This window comes from Pristis pectinata, chromosome 26, assembly GCF_009764475.1.
Source record: "Pristis pectinata isolate sPriPec2 chromosome 26, sPriPec2.1.pri, whole genome shotgun sequence".
Classification (NCBI taxonomy): domain Eukaryota; kingdom Metazoa; phylum Chordata; class Chondrichthyes; order Rhinopristiformes; family Pristidae; genus Pristis; species Pristis pectinata.
In genome coordinates, this window is record NC_067430.1 from 13,307,797 (window position 1) to 13,323,668 (window position 15,872).

The 15,872-nt window shown below is 43.2% G+C and overlaps 1 protein-coding gene across 1 annotated transcript in view; it reads left to right on the forward strand.

Annotated features, from left to right (window-relative positions):
- fhad1 (forkhead-associated (FHA) phosphopeptide binding domain 1) overlaps window positions 1-15,872 on the forward strand; it is a 98,907-nt gene that overhangs the window by 35,522 nt on the left and 47,513 nt on the right. The window contains exons 19-23 of the mRNA XM_052038982.1: window positions 408-645; window positions 2,071-2,200; window positions 6,418-6,524; window positions 9,191-9,350; window positions 13,475-13,601. Coding sequence (XP_051894942.1) covers window positions 408-645; window positions 2,071-2,200; window positions 6,418-6,524; window positions 9,191-9,350; window positions 13,475-13,601 — 762 coding nt within the window. The remainder of the gene's footprint in view (window positions 1-407; window positions 646-2,070; window positions 2,201-6,417; window positions 6,525-9,190; window positions 9,351-13,474; window positions 13,602-15,872) is intronic.

The following is a 15,872-nucleotide window of genomic DNA, read 5'->3' on the forward strand; positions in this document are numbered from 1 at the left end:
CGTGGAGCTAACTTGCCTTTTATTCCATATCTCTTTTGAGAAGTATCTTCCTTCCTTTAGCAAGCACACATCGAACTGCAGGTTGTTTGGCACTTCACGGCCTTGGATAGACAGATCTTGCAGTTCCTCATTGCCTCCATACAGAACTTCTGGAACCAAACATGAAGCCACACAGAGGGAGCATGTACCCAAAGATGCTGAATGTGGAGAGACACAAGGTTATAAACTGAAGGGAAATCAGGGTAGCAGTTGGAGAGATCACTGCGAACAGAACTTACCTGAAACCCCTCCACGTACTGGCCTTTCTCTTTTATTGCAGTCTGTTTTCCAAGCACTCTTTCTCTTTCTTCTAGTTATTTGGAATACCTTTATTGTCTCTTTACTGTGATTTTTCTTGTTTTCCTGAGGTTGGTCTGCGGGAGGAGCTGGCAGCCCAGAGGCGACATCAGAAAGCAGAGAGCCAGGAGCTCGGGAATCGAATTGAAGTTGAGAGACGAAATCACCAGAATGAGGTTGTGGAATTCAAGGAGCAGATCCGGCAACATTCTCGGACAATCGTGGCTCTGGAGGAGAGGCTGCACACTGTCACTAAACAGCAACAGGTGGCAGAAGAAGAAAGGGTGATACTGTCAGGCAAATTGAAAGGTATTCTGAACATACCATGAGTTAAACTATGGAGTAATTGCACCATTTTCATGGGATCCTGAGGGATAACTGGGCAGGATGAAGTTGCAAAAAGATAGATAAAGGTGCATTATAGAGAAGATCCCCTGGAGTAGATTATTTTATAATTATGTACAGGATGCAGTAGGGAAAACTGAAAGGTAGTTACAAAGTATAGATTTGAAGAACTGTGAGGGAAAGCGTCACATTGAGGAGAGTAAACTGGGAGATTATTGAGGGAATGTGGCAATGTAGAGAGGCAATTTTTTACAGGAACAAATGATACATGGAAATTTAAAACAAAATGCAGATGCTGGAAATGTGAAGTAATGCCAGAAAATGCTGGAAAGATTCAGCAGGTCAGGTAGCACCTGTGGAAAGAGGAACAGAGGTAATGTTTCAGGTTGAAGACCCTTTGTCAGAACTCGGAACTGGTGACTAATGTTCTTCATTAGAATGAAAAGATGGAAAAAATCGGTTCCCTCTGAGAAATATAATTTATTTGATCTTGAGTATGCTGTTAACATATTCCAGGAAGCACTTGAAAGAGAGCATAAAGTGAAGTGACCTGATGAGTTAATAGATTGAGTCAATAGGCATTGCACGATATTTAGTATAAGTTGATATCTTTAGAGAGGAAAAGAATAAATATACACAAAATGGCACAAATTTTGAAGGTGAAACAGATATCTTTAGCAGCTCAGTCTCACAATGTGGGAGGATGTTCGTAATTAGTGAGTGGGATAACAGGTTCAAGGAAACTGCTCCTCTTCAGTGTTACAATGGATTGGAGACTTGATACTTGCTCATTGCAGAGTGAGCTACAGCCTTCATAACCAGTGGTGAGAGTGTTACTTGATAAAAGGTAAATTCCATTAAAAGGCTGAAATGAAACTGGACAGCAGATGAAGCCTTTAAATTTCCTGCACGAATCACTATTAAACACTTGCAGCAATTTCTTTCCATATGTGTTGGTGATGAATACAGAAACTGCTGGGCAGAAGGCCAGCTGGTCCATCCAGTCTGCCCCAAGCTGACAACACTATGAATATACTTTCTCCACCCCATGTACAGAAGTAAAATGAAAGAAAATTCCTCTTGGACTCCCTCTCTCTCGGAGATCTCGCTAACCCCGTTTATGTTAACTGTCAATCCATCTGCTTCGATGTGCTGTGATCTCTGCCACAGGCAAGGACTGATCCAGCTTCATTCTTGGGGATTAGTACACACACTGCAGTTAATTCCTGTTAAATAAAGCACCTGCTTCTGGAGCTGGCACAGCCTACTCCCAAATGGAATACCCTGACCTGACGTGCAAATGATGTGGAGGTAGGGACAGTGAAGGCAAGTTTACACTGAGTCCACCACTGCCAGCTCAGGATATGTCTTTCTGTTTTCTTTCTGCAGACGCTAGGAAGGAGCTGGAAGAGGAGAAGAATCGGGCCCTGATGCAGCCTGTACAACCACCACCACCACCTGTGATAGCACCAACAGCAGCAGACATCCATGCCCAGGAACAGGTCTGCGCCTTACTCCAGTGAGTGCCTTACTGAGTCAAAGTGAACGAGATAAGTATTATCATCAGATCTATACCTGGGGGCAAAGTGCGGGCTTGTGGAGCTCACACTTTTTCTTACTCTTTTCAGCATTTAGCAGTTTAGATTAGATTAGTTTATTTTCATATACATCAGGGTGCAATGAAATTCCTTGTTGGCATGAGGCTTAGAGAGTAAACTATACATAGTAATCATAAATATGACGATGAGTGCTAAACAGCAGAATTGTGCAAAGAATGTGGTGCAATCTGAAGTAGTATAAAAAAACTGAAGTAACAAACATTAGTGGAATGACCCAGAGAGAGAGAGAGAATTAGGAGTCCAAGAACGTGGCAACACCACCGGGAAGGAGGTATGAAAGGGGTGATTGGTTCAGGAGTCTGATAGCAGTGGGGAAGAAGCTGTTCTTAAGTCTGTATGCTGTATGTCTGGGCTTTCAAGCTCCTATATCTTCTCCCAGAAGGTAGTAGAGAGAATTGGGAAAGACAAGGGTGACAGGTGTCCTTGATGATATTATTAGCCTTCCTGAAGCAACGCACCATGAAGATAGATTGGATGGTTTGCTATAGTTCTTTTTGCAATTGTGCCAGCAACAAATTGATAATTTATCAAGTTGGCCCACAGCTGATTTAAATAAGCTTCAGCTGGCTTTTTGTCCTGTTAGATTTGCAACTATTGATAGATCAATCAGTGTTTCACAAGTTCTCAGTGCTGGCTGCTGTTGTTGGGATAGGGTAGGGGATCCACTTCACTACATTGCATTGCATTCTGCCACAGGAGGGCAGTGCTGCAGTGTACAAATAGCTCACAGCTGTAAGTAGGCAGCAGAAGCAGTGATGGGGAAGAGAGGAGCATGGTCAAGCAGAAGAGAGGGCAGGGGAAAGGTTCGAAAGAGGCAGAGAAATACAAATAATGGACTGAGGCAGAGAAGGGAAAATAGGGAGGGGAGAGGAGGAAATTGGGAATTCTGGAAAGGAAGGCAAATTGCTGGGCTTGTGGAGAAGTCACCAAATCTGGAAAAATTCATCTCAATCTTTCTATAAATTAAAGACACCTCTTAAAATGGAAATATAACAGGAGGTGCAGAAAGTAGTCGGCAGATCAATTAACATTTGAAACATTAAAGGCAGGTTAACACCTCAGGTGAGGCTCAGCAACCTACCAGCAGGTTCAAGCCGGGCCAGTCTTATTTTAGGGCGTTTCAAAAGATGAAACAGTGTCAGTGTAGAGGAGCTTTACTCTGCATCTAACAATGCTGTGCGTTGTTTGAGTGGCAAGTCTTTTGGATGAAACATTTAACCAAGGCTCCAGGTGGGCTGGAAATATCCCTAAAGTAGAATTGGAGGATTATCCTACTCTTGTAGCCAATATTTTTCCCTCAAGCATCACAGGAGCAGATTATCTGGACGTTACCTCACCACTGTGTGTGGGAGCTTGCAGAGTGCGTTATTGGCTGCTGAATTTGCTCCATTAGAACAGTGGCCACACTTCAAAATGTGCTTCATTGGCTACAAAGAGATTTGGAACAGCCGTCAGGAAAGGTCTATACCTAGACAAGCCATAGATTCGTAGAGTTAGCACTGTCCATCAAGCACCCATTTTAACTAATCCTACACTAATCCCATTTTTTATTCTCCCCACATTCCCATCAATACCCCCTCCTCCTCCAATGTTCTATCACTTACCCCACAATAAGGGAGGTTGACAGTGGCCAAGCAACCTACCAACGTGCACATGTTTGGGATGTGGGAGGAAACCCACACGGTCACAGGGAGACCATGCAAACTCCACACAAACAGCACTAGAGGTCAAGATTGAACCCAGGTTGCTGGAGCTGTGGGGTAGCAGCTGTACTAGCGACACCTCCGTGCCACCCTGAGTCTTTAACAGGTTAATCAAGAAGGATCTTTGCTTCAGCTATAATCTGCACTGTATTTGATCGGGAAGAGCTAATGCCAATACTGGGTTCTCACTAAGGAAAGTGTACCATTCCAGCAATTAGTGTCTCATACCCCAGTGAGAAAAAGAGCCTGTTATTACATTGCAGTTCCTGCAGACCTCATTATCAGTGATGACCGCAGAAAGCTATTAACATGGGTCCCAAGCATTTTATTTGAATCCCTCCTGAAAAGCGGAAGGATAAACAATCTGCTAATTGGCCACTATTTGCACAATGATGCTGAGAATGTGTCACTGTAAATGTGTAAAGTGTTGGATTTTAATTTTGCTCTGCATATAACAGCAGGCAACCATGGGTGAATTTTGATTAATTCCTTTGGATAAACATGAGGCCAGAACAAAGGAAGGAAGCACAGATGATAAATTGTTCCTTCAAACATCCCCCTGAAGTTGTTTGTTGGTGAGCAAGGAGCTGCACTCTGAGGCTTTATGTGACTTGCATTTCTCGGCCCAGAGATGTTTCCTGTTCTGGAACTAGGCTTGGGATCAGTTTCTGTTAGCATGCACTGGTATTCTGGATGCATGTCCACCTCTGAGTTTCTGTAGTGTAGATGAATTTCAGGAATTAACTCATTTCCTCAATCAGTTGACTAATAGTGGAGCATGTAGTAGATGTATTCTGTATGTGATCATTCCAGGAATCTCCTCTGGATGACTTCCACAGGAACAAAAATTCATCTGTAGAGATTGGGTCATGAATGTGGTGTTTAGTATGAATATTTTTTATTCAGGCTCTCTCCAGACTGCTGTTGGTGCCTTTCTTGTTAATTCCTGAGTTGCTGGGATTCCATAATTGAATTTGTTGCCTTTCTCAATTTCTCAGCCCACTTACTGAGAGACAGCACAAGCATAAATCTAGAAGTTGTTTTACCCAATGGACCACCTTCTACAGGTGTAACAAGAGGTGCTGACCAAAGATCAATTTATAGTTGCCACATCCATTTCCTGTGGTTATTGAGATTTAATTTCAATTTCGATCTGTGCAAGTTGGCAGATTTTTTTCTGTACTATCTGCTCATTTCCTGTCTGGGTTTACTTTATGCAGAACCCTCTTAGTTGAGAGCAAGGAGAACCTAATTACAGAGTCCATTCCCAGGTTTTGGTGGTTAGTATTTGGTGCAAAATGACTAACTAATGACTAATAGGTTTGGTGTTGAAATTTCCAAGTTGTTGGTAGATGAGCAGATCAATGACTGTGCAGGTGTGTGCAGTGCTCAGTTCATACAAGTGTCACTCTCTCCATACAGGTGAGTGTAGTGCTCAGTACATACAAGTTTTTTTTGTGTCAAAAATAAACTTTATTCATAATTTAAAAAATATAAAAGTACAAAGGAATAAAAACAGAGCAAAAAACCTCCAACATTCTCAGTGTTATATGGGCAATATATTCAGTAGTATTAACACTTCTGTTTTAAACTAGAGCACCGTTGTCACTCATGTGGCCCCCTGGGGTGATGCACCCTTTCAAAGTTTGAGGGGCTTCCCCGCCCAGCTCAGTTCCTCCATACTCAGTAGTGGAAGGAGCCTAGACTGTGGTCCTTCCCCACAGAGCCTTTGTTTTGGCTGCATGAAGCTTCAGTGCGTCCCTCAGCGCATACTCCTGCAGCCTGGAATGTACCAGTTGGTAGTGTTCCCTTAGGGACATCTCACTGTGGTGGACCAACAAGTTCTGGCAGACCAAAGAGCATCTTTCATCAAGTTGATGATCTTCCAGCAGTACTTGATGTCTTTCTCAGTGTGTGACCCTGGGAACAGTTCATACAAGTGTCACTCACTGCGTACAGGTGGATGGATCACGTACTCCGTACAGATCCTCGCTTGATGCCTCCAGGAGAGTGGATCACTTGTTCTGTCCAAGTTGGTAGATTTCTCATTCTGAGTAGAGGAGTGTATCGTTTGGTTACTGCAGCTATCTGTACAGATGAGCGGAGCTCTTAGTCTGTGCTGCTTGTGATATTCTACAGAGCTGATGGTGTTCCTAGCTTAATAGATAAAGAAAATTGCCACTTCATGTCAGACTACATTACTGTGAAAGGGACTGGTGCTACCCGGAGACCAGCACCACCAGCAGTACATCAGAGGAATGCAGCATTTAGAAGATTAATTTCAAATTAGTGTTCAGCATTAGTGATGGTTCAGCATCATTTTATATGAATTCAGCATAGTTTTATCTTGCTCTCTGGATCAAATGTTGCCAATTATTTTTTTAATCTAATTTTTTGGCTTTTATGTCCCTCAGGAAAGAGTTAGCAGAGTCTGGGATGAAGATCCTGGCCCAGCAGGATGTTATCATGGGATTGAGAAGGGATCTGGCTGGTGCAAATGCCAAGATGTCAGACCTGGCAGGTAGGCTCCCTCCGCTGAGTGTTCATTCATGGGAGGATGTTTGGTATTGCCCCTCTCTCTTTAAAAGTGTCAAACAAACTTAAAGGATCAGTGGACCGTTCAGCCCTTCAAGCTGGCTGCCAGAGGTTCTGCAGGATGTTATAGCCTCACTAATTATGGGTTCTCACTCAGGCTTTAACCAATGCAAATCATGGTCGGTAACAAGCATCTCTAATAAGAGAGAGTGTAATCACTGCTTCCTGACAATCAGAGGTATTACCACAGCTGAACCCCCCACACATCAATGTCCTGGGGGTCACCACTGAATGGAAACTCTCAATAAACCACATACATGTCATGGGGAGACACAAGAGACTGCAGATGCTGGAATCTGGAGCAACAAACAATCTGCTGGAGGAACTCGGCGGGTTGAGCAGCATCTGTGGGGAGAAAGGATTGTCACCTTTGGGCCATACCATGGCTTCTGGAGCAGGTCAAAGGCTGGATATTCTACAGTAAGTGGTTTGCCACTTGATTCTTTTCAGCTTTAGAAACCACTACTCAGGGGTACGATGGAGTACTCTTCACTAGTTTTGATGGCTGCAGCTGTAATAACATTCAACAAGGGTGACAGCATCCAGGACAAAAGAGGGGAGATAACCTGATGCCTCCATGACCTGATGCTCATATCAGAGACAGTCTTGTCTTAACACATTATCTTAGTTCCTTAATCAGCAATGTCAAAGTCCTGGACACCCCTATGTACCAGCTGTGTGTGAGCATCTTCACAACAATGTCTGCAGCAATTCAAGAGGGCAACAAACCACCAACCTCTTGAGAAATTAGTGGTGGGCAATAGGTGCCGATGATCCAGAGATATGGGAATGAAGTTTAATCCATTTTATAGAGCACGACTTGAGAAAGAATTCTTCTTACAATCCTTCCCTCTCATTCTCTCTCCCACTCTCTTCTCCTCACACCAAACACACACACACACCAACACACACACACACCAAACACACACACACACACACACACCAAACACACACACACACACACCAAACACACACACACACACACACACACACACACACACACACACACACACACACACACACACACACACACACACACACACACCCCAAACACACACACACACACACACAGTCTGCACTTTATTTTTCATGCCTTTCCTTCAGTGCTTCCTCTTTTCTCTTGCTGTCTTTTTCACTCTCTCTCTTTTCCCAAACCTGCTATTCCCTTTGTTCTCTTTCCTACAAGCTGCTGACAGATTTAGCCGCCAATTTCCAGAATTTTTAGTCTGTTTCGGGATTTGTAGTAATATATAATCTAAATTCCACTTTGACTGTCAATAAACGTGTTTAAGAAAGGCTTAAATCCTTTATTAACAAATTCCATTTGTTCCCCATCCTCATTGGAGGTTCCAGTACTGATTTAATGCCTGAGCCTATCTCTACATCTTTGCTCTGTCTAAATTCATGTTCAATATGTGACGTGATTTACATTTTCAGAAGGTATAGAGCAAACACCAGAGTTGTACATTAATGTTGGGGCACAAATCAATCTGATCTTGAAGTATGAATCACTGTAAACATAGCCAGCAGCCAGATAAATGCTTTCAATGTTTCACATAAACTGGTTATAAAACTGCAGGAACACTGGATTATTTATGTTGATAAGTTTCTGCTGTTTCCCTTTTTTTTACATTCCCTCTAACACGGCCCCTGCCCACCCCAGGTAAAGGACGTTCACTCTCACCTGAATGGGATTGTCTGGACATTTGCATCCTGAAAGTACCAGTGGCAACAGCACACACAGCTGGAGCCAGTCTGAGCACAGTAAGATCCCATATTGTGAAAACAAGCAAATTGTCCCACATGGTGATGTTGGTTGAGGAATGAATTATTGGGTAAGATGTAGAACAGTACAACACAGGAACAGGCCATTCAGCCCACGATGTCGAGCCAAACTAATTAAGCTAATGACACCTAATCCCTCCTGTCTGCATGTGGTCCATATCCCTCCATTCTCTGCATATTCATGTTCCTATCTAAGAGCCTCTTAAACACCTCTATCGTATCTGCCTCCACCACCACCTCTGGCAATGCATTCCAGGTGCCCACCGCTCTCCATGTAACTAAACATGCCCCACACATCTCCTTTGAACTTTCTCTCTCTCACCTTAAGTGCACATCCTCTATTATTAGACATATCAACCCTGGGAAAAAGATACCGGCTGTCTACTCTATCTATGCCTCTCCTAATTTTCTAAACTTCTATCAGGTCTCCTCTCAGCCTCCGTCATTCCAGAGAAAACAACCCAAGTGTGTCCAGCCTCTCCTTATAGCACATAAGGCATGGGAGAAAAATTCCTTTCTTCCTGGAAATGGTGTCACTGGACCTTGTAAACTTGTGTGTGAAGGCTGACAGGGCCTTCCTTTAAACTGCACCTCCAGCTCTGCAGCACTCCCTCAGTGTTATACTGAAGAGTCAGTTTCTGGGGGCAGATTTGAGCTTATAACCAAGGCACAAAGGGGGCTGCCACTGATCCACAGTTGATAGTTGGTGAAGAATGCATCAATTTGCACTTTTTGTTCTCAGTTTTCCCTGAATGTGTACATTTGATTAAGATCAGACTGTTCATTAATTGCCCTCCCTGCACACAGGAGAGCTGAGTGAGAAACAGAAAGTGGAACTTGAGCAGAACCGTGTGCTGGTTCGCAGTCAGGCACTGGAACTGAACACTCTGCGGCAACAACTAGCCAAGATGTCCCAGCTGGTAGAGAAGAAGAATGAAAAATTCCAAAGCATAAACTCAGAGCTGAGGTATGTGAGCAACTAAATAGCCAAGGATGGAACTTGAGGTTTACTTGTTTGTCACAGGTGCCAGCTATGAGATCTGGAACACAGGCACACAGTGAAACATTGCACATCCAAGAATGAACGAACATGGCCACTTCTGCGTCTGGCTAGCATACTGAACAATCCATCTGGGAGTTGGTAAGGGCTGAAGTTAGTTTGTGTTCTGCAGGCTCAGTTACAGAGAGCACTCTCTGCTCCTGAACCACATGGCAACAAGGTTTGGTCTCCCATGAGTTGTTCTATCTGGGGCAACATTAGGAGGCACCATTGTTGGCTTTCATGTGGAGGGAAAGGAATCAGCCAGAATTTCCACTCCCTTTACAATGATCTCTCCCTGGTGACAGAAGAATCAAACTTTATTCCTATAGCATTGGATTGGAGGATTTAGTTATGGGGAGAGATTGAATAGGCTGAGCTTTTTTTCCCCTGAGTGAAGGAGGCTGAGGGGTGACCCTTTAGCGGTATATAAGATTATGAGAAGCATAGAAAGGGTAGATGGTCAAAAGATTTTTCCCATGGTAGGGGTATTAAAAACAGGAGGACATAAGTTTAAAGTAAGAGGAAGAAGTTTTAAAGGGGATCTGAGGGGTAAGTTTTTGACACAGCGAGGTTGATATCTGGAACGTGCTGCCAGAGGAGCTGGTGGAATCAGATACGATCACCATGTTTAAGAGGCATTTAGGCAGTCACTTAAATAGGCAAGGCCATAGAAGGATATGGTCTGAAAGTGGGCAAATGGGGTCACTATAGTTGGGCAACTGTGTTGTATGACTCAGCATTGGATGAGATGCTCAGTGATCAGCTAGCCCATACACAGCTATACCGTAGTAATGATCCGTTCTGTATGAGTATGACCCAGCTGAGTTTGGCTGTCTCAACGACACCAGATTTACCAGGACTATTTGATGCTGTCTTTGTGCCACAAGGCACCTTGTATGGTGCCTTTACTGGTGATGAGATGACCAAGGTTTCTCATCTTACATTGAAAGTGTATCTGGGAAAATTTGGCTGCTGTTTCTGGCTGGGTTGAGTGGGCAAAGAGATTTGGATCCAGCTGTCAGCAACAGAGCGTGGGAACTATACGAAGTGTGGAGAATGAATTGGTGAGAGAATTACATGTCATCTACTGACAACTTTACAAAAGGTACAGAGCTTACTTTAACATTCTTCACCCTAAACCCTTTTTATTAAATAGTTTTATGTAATATAATCATTTAGAGGATGGTAATAGCATTTTCTTTACGCATGCAAAACAGGTTTAATCAAGACTGCTAACATAAAGCTAATTTTCTATTCAGGAAGGTGGCAACTATTAGTAAAAAGCTAGGAAGAATATATAATAATAATCAATGACTGCAAAAATATGTATATTGTTTCAGTCAGTCCTGTTCAGCCCATCAAGCTTTTGTAAAAGCATTTCAATTAGTCCCGTTCTACTGCATTTTCCCCATTGCCCTGATTATTTCCCCCTTCAAGTACTTAATTAATTCCTTTCTGAAAGATGCAATCAATATTTGCTTTAGCCACCCACTCATAGTGAATGGCAGATTATAACTATTAGTTAAATGGTTAGACAGGAAAATAGGTTAATTAGTAGCAGAGTAATTCAATGTGCATTATGTGGTATTAACCTCCAATGCTCAGTAATCAGTTTATCGTCCAACTTTTCACGAGCATTGCCAAGGGTGATCTGCAAGTCTTTATTATTTCAGAATTTCACAGATAAGCAACAACTGGAAAAAGTCAACTTCATATTTCTCACAATTCAGTCATTTGGAAGGGAGGATCCTTCTGAGGTGCCTGTAATTATTTCTAATGTAATGATTTCGTGTAATTTTATGATTTTGTAATTCTGAAGTTCCTTTACACCATCTCCCATCATCCATTGGAGAGTGAATATGACACCATCTTCCCTCTTCCACTGAAGAGTGAATTTTGCGATGTCTCCCGTCATCTGTTGGAGAGGAAATGTTTACTATGTCCCAACATCCATCGCAGAGTGAATGTTACACGATGTCCCATCACCAGTTGAATGGGAACTGTTGCACTATTTGCCATCATACATTAGGTAATGAATACTGCACCATCCATCTTCCATCATCCTTTGTGTAATGACTATTAAACTATCTCATATCTTTCATTGGAGAGTGAGTGTTATATGATCTCCCATCATCCATTAGGTAATACATGTCACCCTATCTCCCAGTATCTACTTTTGAAGTTCACTTAAGTTGCTGCTAAATTTTATTTTTAAGAGCTCTTTATTTGGTTATAATGTTTAGAGCTTCTGTGGGTTTGAGAACAAATAATGGATGTAGGCTTAGGGTGACCAGACTGACGGGAGAAAGGACCCAACTAATACTCCCCATGGTGAGGATTGGTGGAAGTGGAGGCTGCAGCTGTATTGCAGGCAACCCCACATTGAACCAGTCAGCATTGCAACCCAGAAGTAACAGTTCTTCTGTGCTGTAACGTGCTCCCAGTTACATTACACTAAACACAATTTCTCAATATAATGAAAGCAATACACAAACTTTCATTATTCTCTGGTCACCGTAAGTGACCACCGAGCACGTGTGAAAAATTGGGACAAATAACATCCCAACAGGATCTTGATCAGGAGCAGGGGCAAAGGGGACTGAAGGGAGATGTAAATGTAGCATATAAAATTAAGAAGGACCTAGACAGGGTAGGCAACTTTGTGGGAAAGTAGTTAGTGTTGTTGTCTTACAATTCCAGGGATCTGGGTTTGATCCTGACCCCCAGAGTGAAAAAAATAATGCCAGTCAAAGAAAAATGAGGGTCTGAAGTTTGCACCTTCTTCCTGTGACTGCATAGGTTTCCATTGAGTACTCTGGTCTCCTCCCACATCCCCAAAGATGTGCTGATTGGTTGATTGGCTACTTGAAATTACCCCGCTCTGTAGATAAGTGGCAAAAAGAGTTAAAGAGGAGTTTGTGGACATATGAGAGAGAGCGACACAGTAGCACACAGGTAGAGCTGATGCCTCATAGCTTCAGTGCTCTGGGTTCAATCCTGGCTTCTGGTGCTGTCTGTGTGGAGTCTGCACGTTCTTCCGGAGACTGCATTCATTTCCCTCAGGTGCTCTTGTTTCCTCCCAAATGCCAAAGATGTGCTGGTTGTTAGCTGAATTGCCTCCTGTAAATTGCCCCTGGTGTAGTGTGGCTGGTAAAGAGACATGAGTAAGGGAATGCGATCCTTCTGAGAGGCAGCATGGACTCGGTGGGCCACATGGCCTCTTTCTCTGTCATAAGGAAATATGAGTGGGAAATGTGAGCAATGAGGTAGCAGGACTACCAGGGAGTAAGGAAAGGGAGAATGGGACTGATGGGATTGCTCTGCTCTGAGCTGGATTAGACCTAATGGGCCAAATGGCCTTCCCCTTTATTGTAATAAATAAGTAAACAGACAAGTCCTATTTTCTAGCAGTGGAGTCAATTGCTTGGGGTCATTGTTTTAAGTAATTAGAGGGAAGGTGAGGAAAAATAATTCTCTTAATGAGTGGTGGGGGTCTCAGGTTCTGGAGCAATAAACCAAACTGCTCGAGGCACTCAGCAGGTCAGGCAGCATCTGTGGAGGGAAATGGACAGTTGATGTTTTGGGTCGAGACCCTTCATCTGGACAGCATCTGCGGGCTCTTGTGTCTTAGGTTCTGAAATTCACTGCCCTTGACACGCTTAAAACCTACCTGGTTGAGCCGTTGAAGAGCTGTAAGCTGCACGGCTGTGGACAGAGAGCTGGGAAAGGAGATAAAGTTAAAGCCCATTTTTGGCAAGTATAAACGTGATGGGCTGAATGGCCCTTTCTGTGTCATAATTTTCTGTGATTCTGTGGACTTCATTTCTGAACAACTCTGATGTTATCGGGGTATCTGGTCACCCTTTGCAGGCTCATACATTACTATACAGAGAGGCTGGACAGGAGGAGACCCATATGGCTGCCTCACTGTGCAGTATAATTGCAGAGCTCACTACAGAGGCTTACAGAAACAGCCCACTGTACCAGGTCAGTTATCGCCTGATCTCCTGTGCAATTTCCTTATTTCTGAATGTTACAATCTCTCGTAGGGCCTGCAAGGAGAAGCTGGAACAGCAGAAAGCTGCAAAGAAGGAGAAGGAAATGCAGTGCAAGAAACTGCAACAAGAACTCAGTGAACGAGAAAACCAGCAACAACAGGGCGTTGTGCACACTGAGGTATATTGAGTTCACTGTAAACTAGTTGAGGAACCTTTCTTCTCCTCTGCATTATTTCAAACCAGTTATGATAAACAGGGCTTGAAGGACATCTGGACTGCATGAAGGGTCTCGACCCAAAACATAAACTGCCCATTTCCTTCCATTGATGCTGCCTGACCCCATGAGTTCCTACAGCATCTTGTTTGTTGCTATTTGTACTAATCCCACTTACAAGCACTTGGTTTGTAGCTTACCATGCCTGGAGATTCACGTGCTTGTCTAGATACTTCGTACCTGCCTCCACCACCTTCTTAGGCAGTGTGTTCCAGACTGCAGCCAAACTCTGGGTGAAAATATTCTTCCTCGGATCCCCTGTAAACCTCTTACTTCACACTTTTAAATCTGTGCCTTATGGTTTTAGTCACCTCTGCCATGGGGAAAAGGTTTTACCATATATATGGCTCTCATAATTGTGTGTTCCTCCATCAAATCCCCCCTCACTCTCCTCCAAAAAAACAAATCCAGCCTATCCAGTCTCTCCGCATAACAGAAACATGAAACATTCCACCCCAGAGTGCTGCAATGTCTAAAACTGACATCATATGTCCTGTTTACTTCTTTAGGTGGATGTTAAAGATATGACGGCAGTGTCCTGGCCAAAGGCTTGGAGGATGCCTGCTGTTTAATATTATAAAAATATTCAGTAGGGCAGACATAGAGAAAATATTCCCACTTATAGGATTTCCATTACAGGTCATCCCAACAGGTTCTGTTCGGGTTCTGTTCCTGTGAACTGTTCATAACCCAAACAGTCTGCAAGTCAGAATTGCAGCTGAGAACCAAGTTCCCACGTGGCAGGAGGTACCTGCAGCAGCTGGCAAATCCACCCCACCAGTCTCCCAAACGCTTGTTCGTATGCACGAGCTGTACATAAGTAGGGCGTTTGTAATCTGGGGAGAACATGTAATGGATGTTAGAAATACAAGAGCCGCTACTAATTCTTGTGCAGAAATCCATTGGTTTTCCTAGAAACGGGGCAATGGCTGTGAGGAAGGGAAAGAGGATAAAGTGCAGAGATTGTTCTGGACAAACAAGGGCAGCTGGTGGGTGAGACATTGCAGGTATTTGTAAGCTTCTAGAGCTGTGGGAAAGCAATTCACTTCTGCACCAAGACTGTTTGGGTGTCTCTTTCCCTTCACGTTGCCCAAATGCCTGGAAGGCCTATCCTTTGCTGTTGCGTAGCACTGACAGAGGTCAGATTCAAATGTGCACTGGTACTTGCTTTAGATTTTTATTTTTGATTCTTGTCAATGCCACTCCACTGAGAGATGCCAACAGACTAGGGTTCCTCCTACGACTCTGCTGTCTTTGCCACTTGTCAGCCTTGGCAGTGAGTGTTAGCAGACTGTAAAGGGCATTCTAATCAGTTGCCAACCTATCCTTACCTCGTACGACATGCAACCAACAGCTAGTGATTGGAAACCGCAACCCTGACTGACCTTACTTTTTCCCTCCGCTCTAGCAGCCTATAGCCACTGCCAGTTGCAGCAGTTATCTTGGGTGAATTCAGCTAATATTACACAGACTTGGCACCTTCCCAGATACATGGTTAGAATCATGATAGAAATGCTTTTATCCAACGCATTTATTCTTCTTTTTCAATTTTCTTTCTCATTAGTCTTCACCTCATCCCTGCTATAGTTCAGTCACAATCCCATGCATAGTATTGATTTCTCTTTGTGTTTCACCAGCTAGTGATCAATCCAGACTCTTGTTTTTTCAACTTCAGTCAGCCGGCTACATCTTCCTTTGTTGTAGAAAGCCACGACAGGGGCACATACTTTAGACCGTCAATTCATAATGATTCTGAGGTAGTGTTGCATTGCTGGAGGTGCCATACTTTGGATGAAATATTAAATAGAGTCCACATTTGTGATCATTAGTCACCTTAAGCATAAGCTCTGGCATCCTATTCAAATAGATTAATTGTTCATTTATCTTTATGTTATTTGGGGGACATTACCATGCACAAAATGGCTGCCCTGATATCTTTAAAACAAAGCAATTGTACTTGAAGGGGTTTAGTTATATATGAAGCAGCATCAGACGTCATAGAGTGATGTGATAACTTGCCTTACAAATAGATTTTTTTTTCTTTTTTGTATGTGGCAAGGCAGACTAGATAGACATGAATCCAACCACCTTTCTTTCTGTCCAATTACCTTCAGAAGAAATGCAAACCTACTCAAGAGAAGTTTATTGTATTGGTCATGTGGGTTGAATCTGAAG